At 41.7% G+C, this 24,409-nt stretch overlaps 1 protein-coding gene across 3 annotated transcripts in view; it reads right to left on the bottom strand.

Annotated features, from left to right (window-relative positions):
* Positions 1–24,409, bottom strand: part of CEP128 (centrosomal protein 128) — a 532,978-nt gene that overhangs the window by 280,733 nt on the left and 227,836 nt on the right. For all 3 annotated transcript variants that reach the window (XM_033953417.1, XM_033953420.1, XM_033953419.1), the window contains 2 exons: positions 18,084–18,143; positions 1,897–2,089 (listed from right to left, as the gene is read on the bottom strand). In XM_033953417.1, coding sequence (XP_033809308.1) covers positions 1,897–2,089; positions 18,084–18,143 — 253 coding nt within the window. The remainder of the gene's footprint in view (positions 1–1,896; positions 2,090–18,083; positions 18,144–24,409) is intronic.

The following is a 24,409-nucleotide window of genomic DNA, read 5'->3' as shown; positions in this document are numbered from 1 at the left end:
CCATTTTTTCTTGTATAGTATGGGTACTTACCTTGGACTCAGAAGTGTGGTTGTGGCTCCGCCACCTCAGGATTCTAGGAATAAGCAGTGGATTTCCCCAAGTCATCTCAATAATGGCCTATGGACTTCTTTTTCCATATTCACTTTACCTAATTTGACACATTTCCTTCTCTCCATTATACAGTCAAACCTCGGTTTGCGAGTAACGCGGTTTGCAAGTGTTTTGCAAAACGAGCAAAACATTTTCGCAAATTGTGACTCGCAAAACGAGCATTGACTTGATTTGCGAGTTCCCCTGCCCGCGAACCAGCATCGCCCTTCCCGCCGTCAAACGCCCCCCCCCCCCCGTGAACCGGCATCGCCACCCCTCATGAACGCCCGCCCCCCACACACACACACGAACCGGCATCCCCCGCCCGCCCAAACTGAAGGCTTACCCCCAATCTGGCACCGGCACGCAGCACCAACCCACAGGAGGTGCCGGTGCCCAAAGATCCTGCCTCTTCCCGGACTGGGCCTTGAACATCTGCGCATGCTCAAGGCTTTCTGGCTCTCATTTTCTCCGAATAAAACTTATCTGTTATTTGTGATTGCTTTTAAAAACAAGCTAGGTATTGCAGTCCTTGCATTAATATACAATATACACCTTACCAATATAATTCAAATACTGTAGAATACTATAGAACTGACCATGAAGATACAAAAGCAAATATACCATAACACTGTAACACATACAGACACTGCCATTGGCCGCACCACACTGAAGCAAGTGCTAAAATTTTATCTCCATCAGCCTCTCACCTTTGATCAATGTAAAAATAAAATATATTGTATTGTATTATATTATATTTTAATACCCACTTATATTGTTTCTTTTTATTAATGTTGTACACCGCTTTGAAACTTGAATTAGCGGTATAAAAAATGTTTTAATAAACTTGATAAGCTAGCAGTCTGTATTAGTTTGGCCAGTTCTGGGCTGGGGACTTTTATTTCCTGTGTGTGCTATTTTGCTTACATTCAGTTCTGCATTGTTATACGTTTATTAAAATTCAATTAAAAAAAATATATATATATATATAAGCTAGCAAGCTTTTGCAAGTAATCTTGCATTTGCACTGTCTGCCGATCTCAAATTTGAAATCTCTGTATTGTGTTGAAAACTTTAAATGAAGGCTGTATCAGTATAGTGATTTTCAGGCAGCACAGGGCAATATCCCTATCTGTCTTTTTAGAAAAACAGTTTTTTGCAAATTTGTTTAACAAAGGAAAAGTATTTACATATGTTAGAACAGTGTAGTTAGGAGGGGGTTGGATGCCTATGATGTCAGCAGGAGCAGATGTAATTGGGAGCAGACAAAATATAGGGTGTATAGCTCCATCTCCTAAGGCAAGCCACTCCTTTAATAATAGTAATTGATTAAATAATAAAAAAAATCACACCCAAGAATATTTATAAAGATTATTGTTACAGCTCTATTTCATGTTCTAGTGGTTTTATAGGATATGTAGTTTAACTTTGCAAACCATAATAATTTTTTCATTTATGCCAAAAATAGTGTAATCATGACATTGTTTAAAGCATATAATTATAGGGCAGACTGGATTGACCGTTCAGGTCTTTATCTGCAGTCATGTACTATATGAGAGGCGTTCCATCCCCTTTATCATTATGGTTGCTCTTCCTTGAAACTTTTTTAATTCCGCTATATCTTTTTTGAGATATGGCAGCCACTACTATCGATTGCACTGAAAGGGGTTATATTCCACCTATTCTCTACTTCTCTTCCTTTCAAGATTCCTCTCATCCGTCCACCCTACCTGGTGACCAGCACACAGCCATATTCTACAGAGGTTATACAGAGCTGGGGAGGTTCATAAATTCTCAGAAATCACCTTTCTTATCCCTGTGCACGCCTTCCAAAAGTTCCTCCTTTTTGGATAGCTGTTGCATGAAAGATTGACGTTCTGCATCCTTGCTGGAGACCAAGTCCTTGAGCTGCTCACGGCTCTGCTGAAGGTGACGTCGAAGCTTTCTCTCTTTACCCTCCCGCTCTTTTGCTTCTTCACACAGCCACTGCAGCTTAGTCTACAGAGATAGAATATTTCATAATATAAGGTAAAGATGCAAGCCCGTGGAGAAAGGTGCACAGGAGGGTTAACTCAAAAGGTTAGTGAAATTTAAGAGCACGATGATGCATGCTAAGTATAAAAGGTAAAAGCTCATGCATTTGATATACCGTATTTTCACTCATATACCGCGCACACGGGTATAGCACGCGGGAAACTGTAATTTATGTAAATAAATTTTTATATACCGCGCATACCCCTATACCGCGCATACCGTCCCGACTCTCCCGTTGCTGCCCGACTCTCCTTTCGCCCGCCCCGACTCTCCTCTGGCCAGCCCGACTCTCCTTTAGCCCGCCCTGACTCTCCTCTCACTCTTGAAGTCCTGTCCCCCCTTGAAGTCCTGTCCCCACCCTGAAAGCCTGATGCCCCCCCTGATGTCCGATTCACCCCCCCCCCCCCGCAGGACAGCTCGCACCCCCACCCCCAAGGACCGCTCGCGCTCGCACCCGCATCCCCACCCCGAAGGACCGCTCGCACCCCCACAGCCTCCTCACCCCCCCCCCATCATGTAGAAGCTGCCTACCATCGTCCTGCTGCTTCCTCTGCCGGCGGTCCTGCCCCTTCTCTTAGCCCTGCGTCTACGCTGCTTCTTCTTCCGGCGGAACCACCGGAAGAGGAAGCAGCATAGATGCAGGGCTAAGAGAAGAGGCAGGACCGCCGGCAGAGGAAGCAGCAGGACGACGGTAGGCAGCTTCTACATGATGGGGGATGGGGAGGCTGTGGAGGTGCGAGCGGTCCTTCGGGGTGGGGGTGCGGGTTCGAGTGCGAGCGGTCCTTCAGGGTGAATCAGACGTCGGGGGGGGGAACTATGTAAAAAAAAAAGAGGATAAGGCGCTCACGAATATAACGCGCATGGTTATACTCGGTTTGTAAAAATCGTGTATAACGCGTGCTTTATATGCGTGAAAATACGGTACTGCCTTTCGTGGTACAAACAAAACGGTCTACATATAATATATACAGGCCCTTTTTCTGTCCCTAGTTGTCTCACTATCTACATGGGGCAATGGAGACTTGTGGCTTGCCCAAGGTCACAAGGAGCTGCAGTGGGCAAGCCAGTGAACCCAGTTCCTCAGGTTCTCAGTCCACTGCCCTAACCATTAGGATACTTCTGCTCTAAAATATTATGAAGGGCTGCTGAAACGTTCCCAGCCCAATCAACAACTTCCTAAATTCTGAGCATTATTTTGCCACTGTAGTTGAAAAGAAAGTTATGTTATTTCGTTACATCCCAATTTGGAGAAACAAAATTCTATGTTTTTTCACATCGTTTCAGAGCTGAGAACGTTTCAACACCCCCTGGTAGTATAAAGAGTTTCAGTCTCTGATAACCAGAACTGAGATTCTGATGTCATAATGTCTCATTCCACCAATAAGAACCAACCTCATCAGTGATGTCACAAGGGCTTGATTGCCCTATACTTGGCTCACTTTTATTACATACGAAGAGGTGCTGAAAAGTTCTCAGCCCAACCAACAACTTCCTATGTTCTGAGCATTATTTTGCCAATGGAGCTGAAAAGAGCGCTATCGTATTTCGTTCTATGCCAATTTGGAGAAACAAAATTCTATGTTTTGATATTGTTTCAATGTCATTCTCTTCTAGTGCCTCCTCGTATTGTAAATCCAGCCACCTCCATGGTTATTGTAAATGCTCACATCTAGCTGTAGGCAATCACGTGTATAAATGATAGAAACATGATGGCAGATAAAAGCCAAATGGCCCATCTAGTCTGCCCATCCGCAGTAACCATTATCTCTTCCTCTCTCTGAGAGATCCCACATGCCTAACTGCCTGACACGCCTCTGTCCCGCCCAAACCCCTTATCCCTCAAAGTGACATCAGAGGGAAATCCAAGTTTCAAGTTTAATTAAAATTTGATAAAATTGTTTATAAAAATATCTAAGCGAAGTGCATCATAAAATTACAGGAAGCCAGACAATTAAAATATTAACAAAACAAAGAACATACAAACAGAAACATGGTGGAAAAGGGGTAGAACTTCTGGTGCGAGGAGAATGCTGCGGAGAAGCCAATTGCGCTGATGAAGATTCAGAGCTAAGGGGGGAAGGGAGAACACGAGGGTGGAGTGGAGGGCGGGAAGGAGCGGGAGTGCAGAGAGGAGGGTGAGCGCCACCCCTCTGCCCCCCCAGGGTGCCTCCTGCCCTTAGTACACCACTGCCTCACCAATTTGCTTTATTTCTTTGAAGGGTGAATAAACATGAGAATAAACTTAATACACTACATTTATGCAGACGACATATCCATTCTAATCCCCCTAGACGACATCACAAATGAAATTGTAGACAACCTCTCAAACATAATGACCGAAATCAATAAATGGACCACCAATTTCAAATTGAAACTAAACGCAGAGAAAACAAAAGTCTTTCTGGCCAGTCCTAACGACAAAATTACGAGAACTTCGATAAAAATAAACAATCGCGAATACCCAATATCCAAAAACATAAAAATACTCGGTATCACTCTAGACACACACCTAACTATGACTGACCACACGAACTTGATAGTGAAAAAATGTTTTTACACGCTATGGAAACTAAGGACCATAAAAAATACTTTGACCCTACATCTTTCAGGTTGCTGATACAGGCGCTGATCCTATCCATTCTTGACTATTGCAACATCATCTACCTGGGCATCCCACAAAAAACAATAAAAAAACTGAGATTAATACAAAACACCGCCGTTCGCCTAATTTTCGGACTGAAAAAAAAATGACCACATCAGCCCCTACTATAAAAAGCTGCATTGGCTGCCAATGGAAGCGCGGATATTATTAAAATTTGCGTGCACCTGTTTCAGGCAAGTCTGGGGGACTAGCACCTTCTTACCTGCAAACTCACTTCATCCTACATAACCCCACGCGAGCAACCAGAAACAAATACTTCTTTACTTACCCAAAAATTACAGGCTGCAGATATAAATCATTCCTGGACAGAACCTTTAAGTTCCAAGCGAACAGACAGCAAGCTTGGCTGAAAAATTACATAAACGAACCCAATCTGACGTACAGTGCATTCCGAAAATCGATCAAAACCGCCCTTTACGCCAAATTCATTGACTAAAACAGTCCCCTTCCTCTCTAGAACTTCCCCCCTGTAACCACCTTTCTTTCTCTTAAGAAGTTCCATTCCACGTATTAGGTACTCTCTACCCATAGAACTCCAATTAATATGTTAATACTAAAGTATTCAGGTATTCATAACCCATAGAACTCCAAGTAAAACGTAAGTTTCCCATTTAGTTTATTGTAAAATATTTAGACTCATTGAATGGTATTGTACTTAGACTCATTGTATTGTATTTAGACTCATTGTATTGTATTGTATTTAGACTCATTGTATTGTATTGTACTGTATTTAGACTCATTGTATTGTATAGTATGCAGAATTATTGTATTGCATTAAGACCTCTTGTAATTCGCTGAATGTCCAGCCTTCTTACCATGTTAACCGCCTAGAAGTCGCCTGACTATGGCGGTATAGAAAAATAAAGTTATTATTATTATTATTATTATAAACATGTGGATAAAGTTCTTCCTCCCCCCCTTTTTTAAAGTTACTACTCATCATACTTGAATCCACTTTTTCCTTTCTCACGGTACTTTGTACTTCGTATTCTCTGACTGCTCAATGGCTTCTTCTCCATTTGTATTCTGCTATTCGCTCTTTTTACAACATTTCTATTGTAACATGTTAAAACTTTATTGTAACCTATGTATACCTTTCTTCTTACTAATCTGCACCATGTAATCACAGGCCGCTCTGTGACCTCTTCTCCATCTGTATGTTGTAATCGCTGTTTGTACAGCTATTCTTCACTGTGAACCGCCTAGAAGTCGCAAGATTATGGCGGTATAGAAAAATAAAGTTATTATTAGTAGTAGTGTTTCTAGATTTTCAGAAAACTTTCCACAACATCCCTCATGAGACTCCTGAGAAATTTAAAAAGCCATGGGATAGGAGGCAATGTTCTGGTGAATTGTAGGGCTAAATGGCCATTTTTCTCAGTGGAAGAGGGTGAGTAATGGAGTGCCGCAGACGGATGATCTGGAAATCAGAACAAGTGAGGGGATTAAATCTGTAGATACACAACTATTCACAGTTGCTAAAGGGAAAGGAATTGCGATTTGATATACTGCCTGGACAAGGTTTACAATCAGGTACTCAAGCATTTTCCTATGGGCCCTCCCCACTTGACCATCTCAGAAGCTGATCAAATGTTTACTGGAGGTACTTATACAATAGGACATGCCATGAATATGCGCAAACGCCTAGAGCAGGATCTCAACTTCTTCCAAAGTTAGGGGCCTTGTTATTGGGGCCACTTTTTTCATTCCATGGAAGATAATGAAAAAAACATCAAATTTTGATTCAGGTAGTGGAAAGGATAGTTGCTCAACCAAGATAAAAGTCATATTTCTAGTATAACCTTTGGTGCTAAACCCAAATATTCCACTCAGATCATTGGTGCATGCTTTGGCTTATATCTGGGGGACCACAATGTTAATGAAAAGTTTGTTGTGGAATGTACAGGCAAATATTTGACACAACATAGCTCCTGTATATGGACATTCAGTTGAGGATGGGCTGGGGAGGGCTTCGACAACTGGGATGGTTAAGATGGGCTGGAGAGAGCTTTGATGGAGACAGAACCTAAGCACACTACTGGTTTCTGGCCCAGAAATATCTAAGAAACAGGACCATTTAAGCTAAATTAATTTATGGAGCATGTATGGTTGGGCAGACTGGGTGGGCCATTCGGGTCTTATCTGCCATCATTTACTATGTACTATATCACAATAGGGCTCAGATTTTAGGAACTGGAAGAGATTACGGCCAGTTACTGCCCCATGAATTGTTGAAAAAAATGTATGCAAATGTTTACCTATATTTAATGTCATATATCATAACTGTTCAAACTTGTGTAAAAAGGCTGATTACTTCCTTAGAAATCTGACCAATTAAACTAGAATAGTTTCTAAGGTGTTTAACTATGTATCTTTCAAATCCAGTTTCTAATTTGGCTGAATGTTCATAATGTTTAGAAAACACTTTTTTTTGTCTTTTTATGTTTCAAGTTTCAAGTTTATTAATATGTTTGATGAATCGCTTTTTAAAATTACTAAGCGATGAACAAAATTAAAATAGAGTATAATACAAAGAAACTAACATGTTGACAATATACTTTCATAAAATACAAACATGAGTGGGGAGGGAAAATGAAAAAGTTACAATTTTCGTTTTGGTAGAAAAATGGAAAAAACAAGGGGGTGGGGGGCGGTTAAACTATAGCACATTTTGAAACCTCATTTATGAGACCTCAGAACCACCACTCCTCCGTCCCACCAAGGTGTAGTGAAATCCTCACCGGTCTCTTCAAAGTTTAAATACCATGCATTTCTTAGTGTGTTATGACTTAACTTAGTAATGGTGAAATCTTGTTTTTCATACGGACCGAATGGTAAGACCCGACATGTTTCACTGCACTACCGCAGCCGTGAACCTCAAATCCATTAGTGAAACATGTCGGGTCTTACCGTTCAGTCCGTATGAAAAACAAGATTTCACCATTACTAAGTTAAGTAATAACACACTAAGAAATGCATGGTATTTAAACTTTGAAGAGACCGGTGAGGATTTCACTGCTTGTACTCCCCGTATATACACCTTGGTGGGACGGAGGAGTGGTGGCTCTGAGGTCTCATAAAAAGACCAAAAAAAGTGTTTTCTAAACATTATGAACATTCAGCCAAATTAGAAACTGGATTTGAAAGATACATAGTTAAACACCTTAGAAACTATTCTAGTTTAATATATCATAACTGTACATCCTCCAATCTCTTTCTCTCTTGAACCATTTGAAAGAACAATTTTTTGGCTACAAAATTCACTGAGCCACATTTTTGACCTGCTACTCCAAATAGTTTAAAATGGGCCTAAAATTACATAAAGGTTTCAAACTGCGTTTAATGTTACAATATGTTGGAAATGTATACAGGCACTGGACTAATGAAAGAAACTTTGAACTGACATTTTCTGGCTTTCTAATAATTGTAATTTTTATTAGGATGAAACATTAATATGATCAAAGAACAGTATGGTGAGGAAAGAGTAACAATTTCAAAGACAAATCGTGCTCCGCAGTCACTTCAAAGGGATCATGCAGGGCCTTGTGGATGCAAAAGGTTAATTAAGACATTATTGTGTTCTGAGGAGATTTCAGAGATAGTTCCAATCTACCAATAAGACATGAAAGCAACATATTGGCCAGGTTGACAATTGAATAAGAGAAGGGTCCATTTTAATAGGCCATTTAGAAGAGTCCGTGTAAGCAGTGGATGTCATAACCTGAGGGCCAGATGCGCTAAATAGGATTGGTAAGACCGTGTGGGTCACTCCTGCTGTTTTCGCTGCCGCCGGTGGGGAAGTCGGTTCCCGGTGCCGGTGCCAGTTCGTTGGGAGCACATCAGGGATTGCCATTATCAACATTGGCGGGGCCTTTTTTTCTTTTTTTAATGAGACAGATATTGTTTGTGTGTAACACACACATGGCATCTGTGCCCATTATAAAAGGAGCTGAACTATCAGTGCATCAATCACTTGGCTAGTTTGCAATGGGGTTTTAGCTCATTTGCATGACCGGATCGGAAAATGGGCGATCGAGGGGGAAAAACAAGCGGTGAGCCGTTTTGTATATCAGGTCGACACTAAAGCAGACAAAAATGGTTTAGCAACGATTGCTGACTTTAGTGCATCTGGGCCTGAGTTAGCATGGCAAGCTCACCAAGCTTAGCTGCACCATACAAGTTCACACCTGTAGCTCATTTGCATATTATGTAATAGGCTGCCAAAGATGTCCTTTTTGACCACTGCATGTATACGCCTGTGAATAATGAATGCATTTGTGACCTAACTTTTGGCCAAATATGAAACAGAATGGCCTTTCTAGCAAAAAAGATGCTCTCTCAAGTGATATCAAAAATTTAAAAAAATGAATGAAGTACAGTTGAGACAGTTGCACCCAAACAACGGCCAAAATTTGTATAAAGCACTAATGAAGTTAGTGTCAGGGGTTGTATTAATCCGTAAAATTTCAATTCTCTTTGAGGCTTTGTTGGGCTGCACAAAGCTGCCCTTTGATGTTACCAAGAGCGACCTACATTTGACAGACTCTAGGTCTCAAACCAATAGAGATCCAGCTGAAAAACTGTACATGGTTTCATTTGAGGGAACATCCACACAAAATTTTATTCAATTTGGAGATTGAGTGGTGATGATTTTCAATAGAAACATAGAACATGACGGCAGAAAAGGGCCACGGCCCATCCAGTCTGCCCACCCTAATGGCCCACCCCCCTAACTACCTCCATGAAGAGATCCCACATGCCAAATAGAAACATAGAACATGACGGCAGAAAAGGGCCACGGCCCATCCAGTCTGCCCACCCTAATGGCCCACCCCCCTAACTCCCTCCATGAAGAGATCCCACATGCCAAATAGAAACATAGAACATGACGGCAGAAAAGGGCCACGGCCCATCCAGTCTGCCCACCCTAATGGCCCACCCCCCTAACTCCCTCCATGAAGAGATCCCACATGCCAATCCCATCTTCTCTTAAAATCTGGCACGCTGCTGGCCTCAATGACCTGTTGTGGAAGATTATTCCAGCGGTCAACCACCCTTTCGGTGAAGAAATATTTTCTGGTGTCGCCATGAAATTTCCCACCCCTGATTTTCAACGGATGCCCTCTTGTTGCCGTGGGTCCTTTAAGGAAAAAGAGATCCTCTTTCACCTCGATACGGCCCGTGACATATTTGAACGTCTCGATCATGTCTCCCCTCTCTCTGCGTTCCTCGAGTGAGTACAGCTGCAACTTACCCAGTCGTTCCTCATATGGGAGATCCTTGAGTCCGTATGAGGAACGATTTGATACGAAATGACCCCCTATCTATCTCAGCGGACTCACAGTCTATCTAATGTACTTGGGGTGGTGGATGATTAAAGGTGACTTGCCCAAGGAGTAGCGCAGGGTTTGAACTCACAACCTCAAACCACTCACCTTAAAATACCTGCAGACTGTGAAACATTTGAAGAAGACATTTATAAATGATCTGGAAATTGGAACGACGAGTGAAGTGATTACATTTGCAGATGACACTAAACTGTTCAAACTTGTTAAAACATGCGGATTGTGAAAAATTGCAGGCGGACCTTAGGAAATTAGAAGACTGGACGTCCAAATGGCAGATGAAATTTAATGCAGACAAATGCAAAGTGACGCACATTGGGAAGAATATCCTGAATCACAGTTACCGGATGCTAGGGTCCACCTTGGGGACTAGCGCCCAAGAAAAGGATCTGGGTATCATCGTACACAATATGATGAAACCTTCCGTCCAATGTGTGGCGGTGGCCAATAAAGCAAACAGGATGCTAGGAATTATTTAAAAAAGGATGCCTCTGTATCGCTCCATGGTGCAACGTCATTCAAGTTTTTTTCAAGTTTATTTACAATTTGATTAATCGCCTATTCCAAATTCTAAGTGATGTACAAATCAGCAAAATACATAGTTAAAATATACATAAAATAAACATACAAAACTAACAAAAGGACTAAGTTTGCAAAACATAATATAAAACTTATTTACGAACACAATGAAACAATAGGTAAGGAGTATTGCATTCAATTCTGTTCTCCTTATCTCAAGAAAGATATAGGGGCGCTAGAAAAGGTTCAAAGAAAAGCGACCAAGATAGTAAAGGGGATGGAACTCCTCTCGTATGAGGAGAGACTAAAACGGTTAGGGCTCTTGAGCTTAGAAAAGAGACGGCTGAAGAGAGATAGGATTGAAGTCTACAAAATCCTGAGTGGAGTAGAACGGGTACAAGTGGATCGATTTTTCACTCCGTCAAAAATGACAAAGATTAGGGGACACTCGATGAAGTTACAGGGAAATACTTTTAAAACCAATAGGGGGGAAATGTTTTTTTCACTCAGAGAATAGTTAAGCTCTGGAACGCGTTGCCAGAGGATGTGGAAAGAGTGGTTAGCATAACTGGTTTTAAGAAATGTTTGGACAAATTCCTGGAGGAAAAGTCCATAGTTGGTTATTAAGACATGGGGAAAGCCTCTGCTTGCCCTGGATCGGTAGCATGAAATGTTGCTACTCTTCGGGGTTCCAGAGTCTTTTTTTTACTCTGTGGGGTTCCGGAATCTTACTATTCTTTAGGATTCTGAATGGAATGTTGCTACTCCTTGGGTTTTGGCCAGGTACTAGTGACCTGGATTGGCCATTGTGAGAACGGGCTACTGAGCTTGATGGACCATTGGTCTGACCCAGTAAGACTATTCTTTTGTTCTTATATTCTAAAACCTTAGGAAATTGGAAGAATGGTCATCCAAATGGCAGAGGAAATTTAATGTGGACAAATGCAAATTTATGCACCTTGGGAAGAATTATTTAAATTATAGTTACTAGATGCTAGGGTCCACAATAGGAGTCAGCATCTAAGGAAAGAGCTACATGTCATGATAGGCCATATGCTGAAATCTTCTGCCCAGTGTGTGTGGCAATAGCCAAAAAAGCAAACCGGATGCTAGGAATTATTAGGACAGGGACGAAAAATAACCAAACAATATATTATAATGCCTCTGTATTGCTCCGTGGTGTAACCTCTACTTGAATATTGCATGGAAATCTGGTCACCATATCTCAGAAAAGATATAGGGCTCCTTTTACTAAGGTGCGCTAGCGGTTTTAGCCAAAAAATGACCGCCCGCTTAAAAGGAGGCGGTAGCGCAATTCAAAAAGGTTCAAAGAAGGGTGATGGATCTCCTCTCGTATGAGATAAAGGTAAAGAGAAGGCTGAGGGGGAGACATGATTGAAGTCCCCAAAATCCGAAGTGGCGTAGAATGGGTAAAAGTGAATCCATTTGTTTACTCTTTTAAAAATTATAAAGACTGGGGAACTCAACAAAATGAAATATTTTTTTCACTCATTGCCAGAGGATACTGAGCTAGCTGGACCACTGGTCTGATCCAATATGGCTATTCTTATGTTCTTAGAATTTTCTAGAGGTTCTGGAACCGGCTACATTATTAGTTCAGTTGGCTCTTTGAAGCTATTCTTGAAAATTAAAGATATGTTGTTTATGAGTTGTAAAGTATAAATGTGTCAAGAGTGACAAAGAAGAAAAGGAAATTTCGATGGATGAGAGCTCAGCTGGCAACTTATGTTGTTTTCCCTGGAAATGTGTGATCACTCTTTAGGTTTGGGTTTTTTTGGATTCAGCACAGCTTTCAACATTTGTCTCTAATAAGCCCTTTAGTAGCCCTCGATGAACGTTCTCCTGTTCTCCACATTCTGTGTACTTCGATCAAATCCAGGAACATCTTTTGCTTCTTTTCATGTATTTATCTTTTTTCTCTGCCTGATTAATGCTCTTTCCTCTTTATTCTGAACTAACAGTTTATGAGAGTTTATTTTCTGCACTAGGTTTAATTCTAGTATTTCTTTTTGTTGTTTGTTTTCATATACTCTGATTTCTTTAATAATAATTTATCGTGAATATGTTTCAATTGATAAATAAAAAGTTCACAAAAATTTAAATAATAGTTTTGGCAACAATGAGGGGAAAACAATTGAAGCCATCCATATGTTAATGGATCATATACTAGAGATGTCTCTATCTAAACTAAAACAAGAAATCCACATCATAAATTCAATAATTAATCCAAGACAAAATAATCATTGGCAAATTGGGAATAGAAAGATAGTGAATAATAAAACTGAGACTCCATCATAATCCAAGAAGTCTAATCAGTTCCTTGTGAAACGTCACATCAAAAAAGACTTAAACCTTATTAATAGCCAACTTTCAACCCTTATAGATTGCAAATTATTCAACAAGATCGAATTGTTCATTGTATCAAAGACTGCACAACTTTAAAAAAAATGCCATTTGATAACCTCTATCAAATTCTCCATGCACTAAATTGAGTATTTAAAAAACAGTAACGTCTCTGTATCACATTTTGGACAAAATCCAAACTGGAACCTATCAAGAATTTCCTTCCTCACAACAAAATCTGTTAACTGCTCCAATACCAACTTCTTCAACACATTAGATAGCAAATGAAAGCAACTTTGGTCCTCAAAGTAGTAGCTGAAAAACTAAGTTAAAAGAGATTAGCATTATCCTCTATTAGAAAACCCTAAGCACGCATGCGCACTTAGGGTTTTGTGATAGCTGCCACCATGCTGTGTCCCTCCGTGCCGAATTCCATTTTGGAACACAGAAGCAGGGAACACGCCAGCGACTCTCCCCTCCCGCCCTCACTCACTAACCGCTGCCAATGGCGCTGCTCCTCTTCAAAGCAGCCTGCTAAGGATCGCGGCTGGCTGTAGTTTGCGCTGCACCTCGGTAGCACGTTACCTCTGATGTACGCGATTGCGTCAGAGGGAACGTGCTACTGAGGTGCAGAGCGGCCTGCAAGGTTCGCTACAGCCGGCTGCGATCCTCAGTTGGCTGCTTTGAAGAGGAGCATCAGCGGTTCAAAGACACTAGGAAGCCGGCTGCAGGGGGAGCAGGGAAGAGGGACAGGGGGAGCAGGTAAAGAGTGCTTCTGGACAGGGGGAGCAGGGAAGAGGTGCTGCTGGACACGGGGAGCAGGGAAGAGGGACAAGGGGAGCAGGTAAAGAGTGCTGCTGGACAGGGGGAGTGGGGAAGAGGTGCTTCTGGACAGGGAGAGCAGAGAAGAGGGACAGGGGGATCGGTAAGGAGTGCTGCTGGACATGGGGAGTAGAGAAGAGGGACAGGGGGAGCAGGTAAAGAGTGCTGCTGGACAGGGGGAGTGGGGAAGAGGTGCTTCTGGACAGGGGGAGCAGGGAAGAGGGACAGGGGGATCGGTAAGGAGTGCTGCTGGACAGGGGGGAAGTAAAACAAAGGGAGAAGGGCTGCTGCTGGACAGGGGGAGCAGGGAAGGGGTGCTGCTGGACAGCCGAGGAAAGAGAGACAGAAAGAAAGAAAGACAGAAAGCGGCCAAGGAGATAGAGAGACAGAAAGAAAGAAAGAAAGAAAGACAGACACACACATCTATTCTAGCACCCGTTAATGTAACGGGCTTAAAGACTAGTAAACTGTAAGAGAGCACAGAAAGATGATGGAGGTCCACAATATTTGGAAAAGTTAAGAGAAGCTGGTAAAGTAATGAAACCAAAACAAAACTGAACCACCTTAAATAAGTAACGAGACCCAACACGGTCCTTGTTTCGATCGACATGTCTTCATCAGGGGGTCCAAGGAATGGTGGTAAAAGGGATAAACGCAACAATGTTTGCCTGATTGATGGGCTGCGATGTGGAACAAGATGTTTCACTGCTGAAAAGGCAGCAAGCTGGTAAAGTGGTCAGGAAAGCAAAGAGGCAAGTGGAAGAAAAGATAGCCAATACAGTAAAATAAAGCACCAATACATTTTCTAGCGATAGATGCCATAGAAACTGAAAAAGGTAAAGCAGAACTGCTTAACAAATACTTCTGTTCTGTGTTCACAGAGAAAGGGCCAGGAATAGGACTACAGAAAACAAACACAAATAGGAATGGAAGTGCGGTTGACCTGAGAAAATTAAAGAGTCATGGGATAGGAGGCAAAGTTCAGTTATGGAGTAGGAATTGGTTTATAATTTATTATTTATATTCCAAAGCAATCGAATAACATGCAAACATCCACAAAGACTCATCACAGAAGATAGAAAACAGAGAGTAGGGTTAAATGGCCTGGTACATTGCCCCAGGTACATTAGATAGATTGTGAGCCCCCCAGGACAGACAGGGAAAAATGCTTGAGTACCTGAATAATTTCATGTAAACCGTTCTGAGCTCCCCTGGGATAGCAGTAGAGAAAATGAAATAAATAAACTTTTTCTCAATGGAGGAGGGTAAATAGTGGAGTGTCGCAGGGATCTGTACTGGGACCCGTGCTACTTAAATTATTTATAAATAATCTGGAAATTGGAATGACGAGTGAGGTGATTAAATTTGCAGATGACACTAAACTGTTCAAAGTTGTTAAAATGCATGTGGATTGTGAAAGATTGCAGGCGGACCTTAGGAAATTAGAAGACTGGGAGTCCAAATGGCAGATGAAATTTAATGTGGACAAATGCAAAGTGACCCAAATGCTAGGGTCCACCTTGGGGGTTAGCACCCAAGAAAGGGATCTGGGTGTCATTGTAGACAATACAATGAACCCTTTCGCCCAATGTGTGGCGGTGGCCATAAAAACAAACAGGATACTAGGAATTCTTAAAAAAGGGATGGTTAACAAGACTAAGAATGTTATAATGCCCCTGTATTGTTCTATGATGCGACCTCATCTGGAGCATTGTTCTTCAACTGCCGGTCCGTGGACCGGTGTCGGTCCGCAGGAAATTTCTGCCGGTCCGCGCAGGGCCGACGAGATTGATTAAGTTCAATTTCCTGCCGGTCCGCACAAGGCCGGCAAGATCGATGAGATATTTTTAGCTGGTCCTCGCTGGGCAGGAGAGATCATGGGGAGTCTCTGATAGTGGCTTTCTCCCCTTTGCAGCTCTCCTTTACTTCCCAGCGCAGTGATTCATGAAGGCAGCCTTGGGGCTTTTGCTGAGTCGTGGCTGCTTCTGATGATGCAACTTCCTCTTTCCTCAGGCGACCCAACAAAGGACCCGAGGCTGCCTTCCTGAATCGCTGCGCTGGGAAGTAAGAAGAGCTGCTGGGAGGGGAGAAAGCCACTATTGGAGTCTGAGAAGCTGCTGGGCAAGGGAAAAAAGGGACAGCTGCTACTGGAGAGGGAGAAGGAGAGAGGCTGCTGGGAGGGGAGGAGGGAAAGGAATCTGGGAAGCTGCTGGGCAAGGGAAAAAAATAGCTGCTACTGGAGAGGGAGAAGGAGAGATGCTGCTGGGAGGGGAGGAGGGAAAGGAATCTGGGAAGCTGCTGGGCAAGGGGAAAAAAAAGGGACAGCTGCTACTGGAGAGGGAAAAGGAGAGATGCTGCTGGGAGGGGAGGAGGGAAAGGAATCTGGGAAGCTGCTAGGCAAGGGGAAAAAAATAGACAGATGCTACTGGAGAGGGAGAAGGAGAGATGCTGCTGGGAGGGGCGGAGGGAAAGGAATCTGGGAAGCTGCTGGGCAAGGGAAAAAAGGGACAGCTGCTACTGGAGAGGGAGAAGGAGATATGCTGCTGGAAGGGGAGGAAGGGAAGAAATGACAAAAGGTAGAAAAAAATAATTTTATTTCTATTTTGTGATTAGAATATATTAGATTTGAAATATATATCCTGCTAGAGCTGGTGTTAGACATAACTGGGGACTGCAAAGCCCAGGCAGTGCTTCTTTAACTTCCAGCTAGCTTATGGTGCTCGCTGACCAGGGGGCAGTTGCCCTAGTTGCATTCCCCTAACACTATTCCTGTCATGTGTGACTGCAGTATTCTGTTAGCATGATATTTCTGTGTAGCATTCTGTAATAATTTGGCTTGTTCAGTTTTCTTGATAGTAGAGGGGATATATGTGAAGGGGAGGGGAGACAAATAATACAAAGCAAGGGTTGATCCTTGCTTTGTATTATTTGTATTTATAAAATGACAATTGTACAGAATATTGTTTCTTTTTATACTTTAATAAAATACATTCAATATAAAATCATAACTGAGGCTTGTGTGGGTAGGATCAGATGATTTGCGGGACTGAGCTCACGGAGATGGGGCGAAAATGGGGTTTTTAAATTTTAGTCCTAGTAGTTTGCCGGTCCACAAAATAATTCTTTTATTTCTGCCGGTCCACAGGTGTAAAAAGGTTGAAAAACACTGATCTGGAGTATTGCATTCAATTCTGATCACCTTATCTCAAGAAAGATATGGTGGCGCTAGAAAAGGTTCCAAGAAGAGCGTCCAAGATGGTAAAGGAGATGGAATTCCTCTCGTATGAGGAAAGACTAAAACAGTTAGGGCTCTTCAGCTTGGAAGAGACAGCTGAGGGGAGATAGGATTGAAGTCTACAAAATCCTGAGTGGAGTAGAATGGGTACAAGTGGATCAATTTTTCACTCCGTTAAAAATTAAAAAGACTAGGGGACACTCGATGAAGTTACAGGGAAATACTTTTAAAACCAATAGGAGGAAATTTTTTTTTCACTCGGAGGATAGTTAAGCACTGGAACGCGTTGCCAGAGGATGTGGTAAGGGCAGATAGCGTAGCTGGTTTTAAGAAAGGTTTGGATAAGTTCCTGGAGGAAAAGTCCATAGTCTGTTATTGAGAAAGACATGGGGGAAGCCACTGCTTGCCCTGGATCAGTAGCATGGAATATTGCTACACCTTGGGATTTGGCCAGGTACTAGTGACTTGGATTGGCCACCGTGTGAACAGGCTACTGGGCTCGATGGACCATTGGTCTGACCCAGTAAGGCTATTCTTATGTTCTTATGATAAAGAAAGCTTTATTAACTCCAGGATTCAGTCCTTCATTCTGTTGAAAGCTGCTTTCACCGGGGAACATATCATTTTTGAGTTATGAAACAACAAATTTCTCCACTGGATCTAGATCTTCAAAACTGTATGTTACCCCATCTCCAACAGCAAGAAAATATAAAGCCTCAAGAAAAAGTCTAGGCGAGATTTAGTGATGAAGGCACACATCATTGGTGATTAAAGTGACAGCATCTTTCTGGCTGAACTCGCCAAGAATGCAAGATGCTAAGTACTGCCGACACTGCGGTTCATTTATCAAGGGAATGAAGAACAAGTGCATGTCATTTCTTAGAACAGAGTAGGTAACTTTTCTTCCACTTACACATATTCAGTCCAGATAAATATACACTTACTAATGGCTACATATTAACCTAAAATTACTCCATCATTTACCACTTTCTCCCTTGGATCAGTGCTCACCTTTGCTTCTGCCAGCCAACGATGAGGGTCATTCTGCAACTTAGGGATGAGTGAAATTGCCTGAAAATATAAATACAATGCAATCAGAGAACTTAAAATGATATGTAATCCGTTTGGAGGTCTCAGAACACATCACCACAGGAAACCACAGAAAATAGGACAGAATAAACAGACATTAAAAAAAAACCCAATGTCTTTGCCGAAGTGTTCCCATCAAAGCCAGAAGAAGGCATGTTTTGGAGGGGCAGCGTGTTCAAAAACTCTGTACTAACGTCTCTTGTTTTCTACTTATTTGGTCTGTGGGAGTGCGCTTGTATTGGATATATGGAGGGGGCACTGCTATTCCCTGTGCTATAGCTGTTCTGCATTAAGATTAAAGTAAATTTGATCACGTCTCTCTGCTTCTGCAAAAACTTCATTGGGTTTATTTTAAATGTGCCTGCTTAATATTTAAGATCTTGCCTGGCATGCTAATTCCCCTGTCTTGGAATTCTGCATTACCAGATCTACTGAAAAATTTAAATTGTCCTTTCCTACGTCAAAAGGCGTTATCTATATTGGCAAAATAGGGAAGTCTCTACTTTTCAAAATTACTGAACTGTGGAATAATTTTCCTGCTCAAGTGCGCGATCTTGGCTCTTTCCAACTATTTCGAAAACTTGGCTATTTTCAAAGTTGTAAATTTCACTCCTCTCCAAACTATTCCAAATCCACATTGTATTTTTTTCTCTTTTTTAATTTTTGTAAACCGTGCCGTGCGGTATATAAGCCTAAGGTTTAGTTTAGTTTTACTTGAGATTATGCATGTGTTTGGGGAGGGTGGAAAGGGAGAAATTATATTGCTTCTGCCTGGGCTGTTCCCGTTTTGTACATACAGGGCCTCATTTTCAAAACAGAAAGGCATCCAAAAAGGCACGGTTTAATCGCTAAAATGTCCAAGTGCCGATTTTCAAAACTGACCTTTTAGACATCTTGCAGGTCATTTTCCTTCCAGTACATACAAATCTTTTTTTTTTTTTTTAAATGTTTCATTCAGTTAATTATAAAGTTTGCTACAAACATCACTTAGTCAAAAAGACCAAAGCCCATGTCATCATCAGACTTCTCAAAATCTTCCTCTTTCTTCTCCTCAGCAGGGGCATCATCACCAGCAGGACCAGAATCCGGGGCCCCACCTCCAGTACACCCGAATCTTAAGGGGGTGTATTTTGAGCGGGATTACAATGGCCTTAGGACATAGATGTCTTGCAGGGATAATGAAACCTTTTTTGAAGATGTCCAGGGCGTCATTTAGACATTCAGAGTTAGACCTGTTTAAAAGTGAATAAAGACCAAAAAAGGTACCCAAAGGAATCAGATGACCACTAGCTGAATGAAGGCATGACCCCCTTCCCAGCCCCCCACAATGTGAAAGAAATAGTACATACTAGCCTCCATGACAGCTGCAGATATTATGGGAAATCTCAGTAGAGCAACAAGTAGGTATCTGGAGTAGCCTTGTGAGCAGTGTAATGACCCATAGAGAATGGGATCCATGTCCATATCACACCCTACCCAAACCTACAGCCATAAGGTCTACTGGGGTGGGAAACAGGTGGGAATAGTAGGTTTTGGGGGCGTTTTGGAGGGCTTATGCTGAAATATGGACCTGGCACCCTTCATGTGACATTCACAGCCGTGCTCCACTACTCTGTTGGCACGTTTGTGTGGACAGTCCATCAAAATTCTAGCTGCTCTCATGTCCAAATAGGCTTGGACATCTTCAATTTGGATGTTTTGATTTTTGAAAATGGCTAAAAAGATACACATCTTAAGGGCTAGAATGTGTGGACAAGCCATTTTTGGAAAAAAACAAAACAAAAAGAGGTCTTGTGGTTTCGAAAATGGTCGTTTTCCCAACCCGACTTTTGAACGTCCTTGCAGAGATGTCCAACGTTGGACTTTGACGTCCTACCGAAAATGTCCCTCACAATATATGGAACATTTCATTTGCCAATACTGCCACTCTGATTGCTTTCTCCAACACAATATTCATCAAGGAAAAAATACACACATTTATTTAACAAGTCCATTACAATGTGTTCATGTTAGCTTACAAATTAAATAGTTAAATCAAATGGCAAGTAATCAGACTGGAAACAATATCCATATCAGTAATAACAATCACAGTGTAATTCTGAATCTAGGTCAAAAGAAGATTTAATTTGGGGATTTGTTTTGTTTAATTTCATATTTACATTGAAACTTGGGCTTTTTTGGGGGGGAGAACAAACTATTAAGTTAATAAAAATTACCTAATGCACAGGGTAATTTGCAAAGAGATTTCTGAGGGATAAAAGCTTTTTTTGCCCCAGGTGAACCCTTTTCTGAAACTTTTTAACATATTTAGAAATGATCTGGAAATGGGAATGGTGAGTAACATGATCAAATTTGCAAAGGTCACAAAATGATTCATGCATGTGAGAAATTTGAGGAGGGCCTTGGGAGACTGGAATACTGGGCAAATGGCAGATGAAACTCAACATAGATAAGTGCAAAATGATGCATATAAAGGAAAGAATAGCCCACATTATAGGACTATGATGCTAGCTTCCACATTAGAAAGACCCCACAGGAAAAGGTTCTAGATGACTTCATGAAAAACATATTGAAATCTGCTCTGTGAGTAGCAGCAGCCAAAATAAGAGAATGCCAGGAATTATGACGAAAAGAATGGTGTCATTGCATTCCATACTCAACTCAAGTGTTAGAGCAGTCTTTGCCATTATTTAGATTTCTATCCCGTGCCCCCAGCAGCTCAAAATGGGTTACAAAAGGACATTCACAGTGTGGGAAGAGGACACGAAGCTAAAGGCAGGGACTACAGAGGACAAAAGAACTGGCGCATACAAGGAGACGGTTTCCTAACTATATAGAAACGAGAGGTTAAAGAACGTAGCTTTCGAAGGGGTCAGTTTATAAGGAGTCGGATCCGTTCACAACTCTATCCTCCTCAAACCGCTACAACGTAGAACACACATTCTGTAAGTCCTTACACTCGCCGCGCGTACATCTTTTCGGTAACAGCACCTTCAATTCGGAACTCACTTCCTTTACACCAGGGCTGTCAAACTCAATCACATAAGGGGCCGAAATCTAAAACATAGGCTAAGTCGCAGGCCGAATTTTTGATTAAGATACTTCGGGGTCCTTTAATTAAATGTGCACCTTAACCCTTTCAGGACCATAAGGATCGTAGGCCAATTTTTGTGGTTTTGACGACATTTTTATGGTAAAAAGGGCTTGCAGATGCCAAAAAATTGATTTTTTTTGTGAAATATCATTATTTTTTTTAAACAAAATCACACTTCTGGCTTATGGACAGTGTGGCAAGTGAATCTTCTCGTCAATCTGGCAACAACGCTAATGAATGAATGTCGGAACCAGTTTGTTGACATAAAGGCAGTATCATATGGAATCCGTACATATCAAATTTAGAACTGTAGACTATCCCAATCAAAATTTATAGGATTTTAAGGTTATGGGACAAATATGTCCCTTGGTCCTGAAAGGGTTAATAAAGTGGAAATTACTGATCCTCTGGGTGCCTTTTTATAAAATCACCCTTTTTACTTATTAGAGTACAAGTTAATTCCAAATATTCTTCAGACATTTCCAGAAGCCTAGTTAACTCCAAGCTATCAAGTTCATTATATGGATTTTTAAACACAGAATATACACATAGATGGATATTGACAACTTTCCTCTGAGAAGATATTGGCCTCTGAGAGAGGCTCAGGAGACTTTCTCCAAACGCCAGCAGTGCCCTCTGAACTCCCAGACTCTCCTATGGCAGAGCTCTTTGCACTGGGGTCTTTCAAGTGATCCCCTTTTCTGCCAACATTGATGGATATTGGCCTCTGAGAGAGGCTCAGGAGACTTTCTCCAAATGCCAGCAGTGCCCTCTGAACTCCCAGACTCTCCTATGGCAGAGCTCTTTGCACTGGGGTCTTTCAAGTGATCCCCTTTTCTGCCAACATTGATGGATATTGGCCTCTGAGAGAGGCTCAGGAGACTTTCTCCAAATGCCAGCAGTGCCCTCTGAACTCCCAGACTCTCCTATGGCAGAGCTCTTTGCACTGGGGTCTTTCAAGTGATCCCCTTTTCTGCCAACATTGATGGATATTGGCCTCTGAGAGAGGCTCAGGAGACTTTCTCCAAATGCCAGCAGTGCCCTCTGAACTCCCAGACTCTCCTATGGCAGAGCTCTTTGCACTGGGGTCTTTCAAGTGATCCCCTTTTCTGCCAGCAGTTCCAGACTATCTGTAATTGCCAGAACAGGGAGATCAATAGTAAGGTTTCTTGTACCTGACTCAGGGCAGGTGGGCAATTCTTCTATTACCTGTGACCCCAAGAATTCTGCCCTGGAACAGTCCATTGAATGGGCAGTGAAAGAAGTCATGAGTGAGGAAGCAAACCTCTGTTGAGCACAGCCATTTGATCGTGTCTGAATTCAGTTTCCTGGTAGTTGTCTATATTTGCTGTTCCTGAATCCAGGCCTGAGGGAGAGCTGAAACTTGACATCAGCATATTTAGTGAAATAAAGAAGTTTTGCCGTGATGAAAGTCAGAGCCAGTCACTCAAGCGTTTCCTGCTCTTCTTCTCCAGTAATGCCACGTTACTTTCTGCCTGTTCATCACATCTCTAACTTTACATTTAGCATCTTCCAGGAGGGTTTTAGGCAGGTTTGCATCTTTATAACGACGTTAAAAAAATAGTGCAAGTGGTTAAGAAATATCAATTGTATTACTTACCGACCAGGCAGAACCAAACGGTGACGGCAGCCGAGAGGACCAGGGTGCAGGCGACCACAAGCGGCAACGCGGCGGGAGCATAGCGTCGCAAAGTGGCGGCTGTGAGATGAGAGGTGCAACACATCCTGTGCGTAAACCTACAGTTTTACCTGCAGGATGCATTGCGCCTCATCTCACGGCTGCCACACTTTGCGATGTTGTGTACCTGATTGCTTTTAAAAAATGTGTGCTGGCAGGTCAGCTTCGGTACAAATTTTTAATTGTCAGGCGGGCCAAATTTTATTATACCGCGGGCCAGAGTTTGACATGTCTGCTTTACACTTAAGAGCAGAACAAAGCCTGGATAAATTTAAAAGTAGCTTAAAATGCTTTCTTTTTAAAGATGCCTACGACTGATTTATCCCACGCCTTTTTAAAATTTAAATATTTCCCAATCTTTCCCTTTTGCTTTTATCCTGTTTTTTTTTATTTTTTTTAAGAATTGTCATTGGGGCTTGCCAAAAAGACTTTTGTTTTCTTTGTGTTTAGTTTCAGTTTGAAGTTGGTGGTCCATTTTTCGATTTCTGTCATTGTGTTTGAGAGGTTGTCTATAATTTCATTTCTGATGTCAGCGCTGTAGAGGTTTTCTGATCTTTGGGGATAGGAGTGATCAGTATGTGTCCCACGTCCTTGTTTACTGTTCCGTTTGTAAGGGCGGTTGTTAGCCATGTAAATAGTTCCTTTTTGAAGTCCAGTGGGTCATGATTTCGGGGGATCTACCAAACTTATTTGACTCACTTCAAATTATCAATAAATGACCTGAACAGCAACTTCGCTCAGAACAGGCTGTACAATCCAATGGGAATTCTGATTCCACTTCCTCAAAACGAGTCAGCGGCGTTAGGATTCTTCATCATTCCCCATAAATGGAAAGTACTCGATTTATATTTTTAAATTTTCTTATTTTCTTTTCTTACCAAAATTTAAGACTAATCTTAAAACTTTCCTATTTCAAGATGCCTTTGATAAATCTTAATCTCTACTTTGTATATTTATCTATCTTTTTCCCAAAACTAACCTTTACTTCAGCGCATATCTCTTATACCATGCACCCTCATCCCTCATGTCCTACCCCTTCCCTCTATCTCATTTCTTCTAATATTATGTAACTTCTCCCTTCCTCCCTACTCATCCTCACTGTTAGGTTTGTCAGTACATGTTTTATATGTTTTCTAATACACCAAATAACTAGTTCTTTCTAACCTATTTTAAACTTTATTGTAAACCGGTCAGATATTTGTTTTATGATCAGGATATTAAAAACTAATAAACTTAAAAATTGAAACTTGAAACTTATAACTTATTAATAATTTATAGCTTAAATATAGCTTATTTATAATTAGATAAAGATTTAAAAGTGTATCACTTATCTTCAATCCTTATCGGTTCCCCTCCCGATGCGGGAAGCCAGCGGCAGTAAGAATATGGTTGAGGATTACCCTTATCTCTTGTTCCCCCGACCTTGAAAAAGAGTTCTGAAACGCGTCAGGAAGG

This window comes from Geotrypetes seraphini, chromosome 7 (assembly GCF_902459505.1).
Source record: "Geotrypetes seraphini chromosome 7, aGeoSer1.1, whole genome shotgun sequence".
NCBI lineage: Eukaryota > Metazoa > Chordata > Amphibia > Gymnophiona > Dermophiidae > Geotrypetes > Geotrypetes seraphini.
This window is presented reverse-complemented; position numbering and strand designations above follow the sequence as displayed.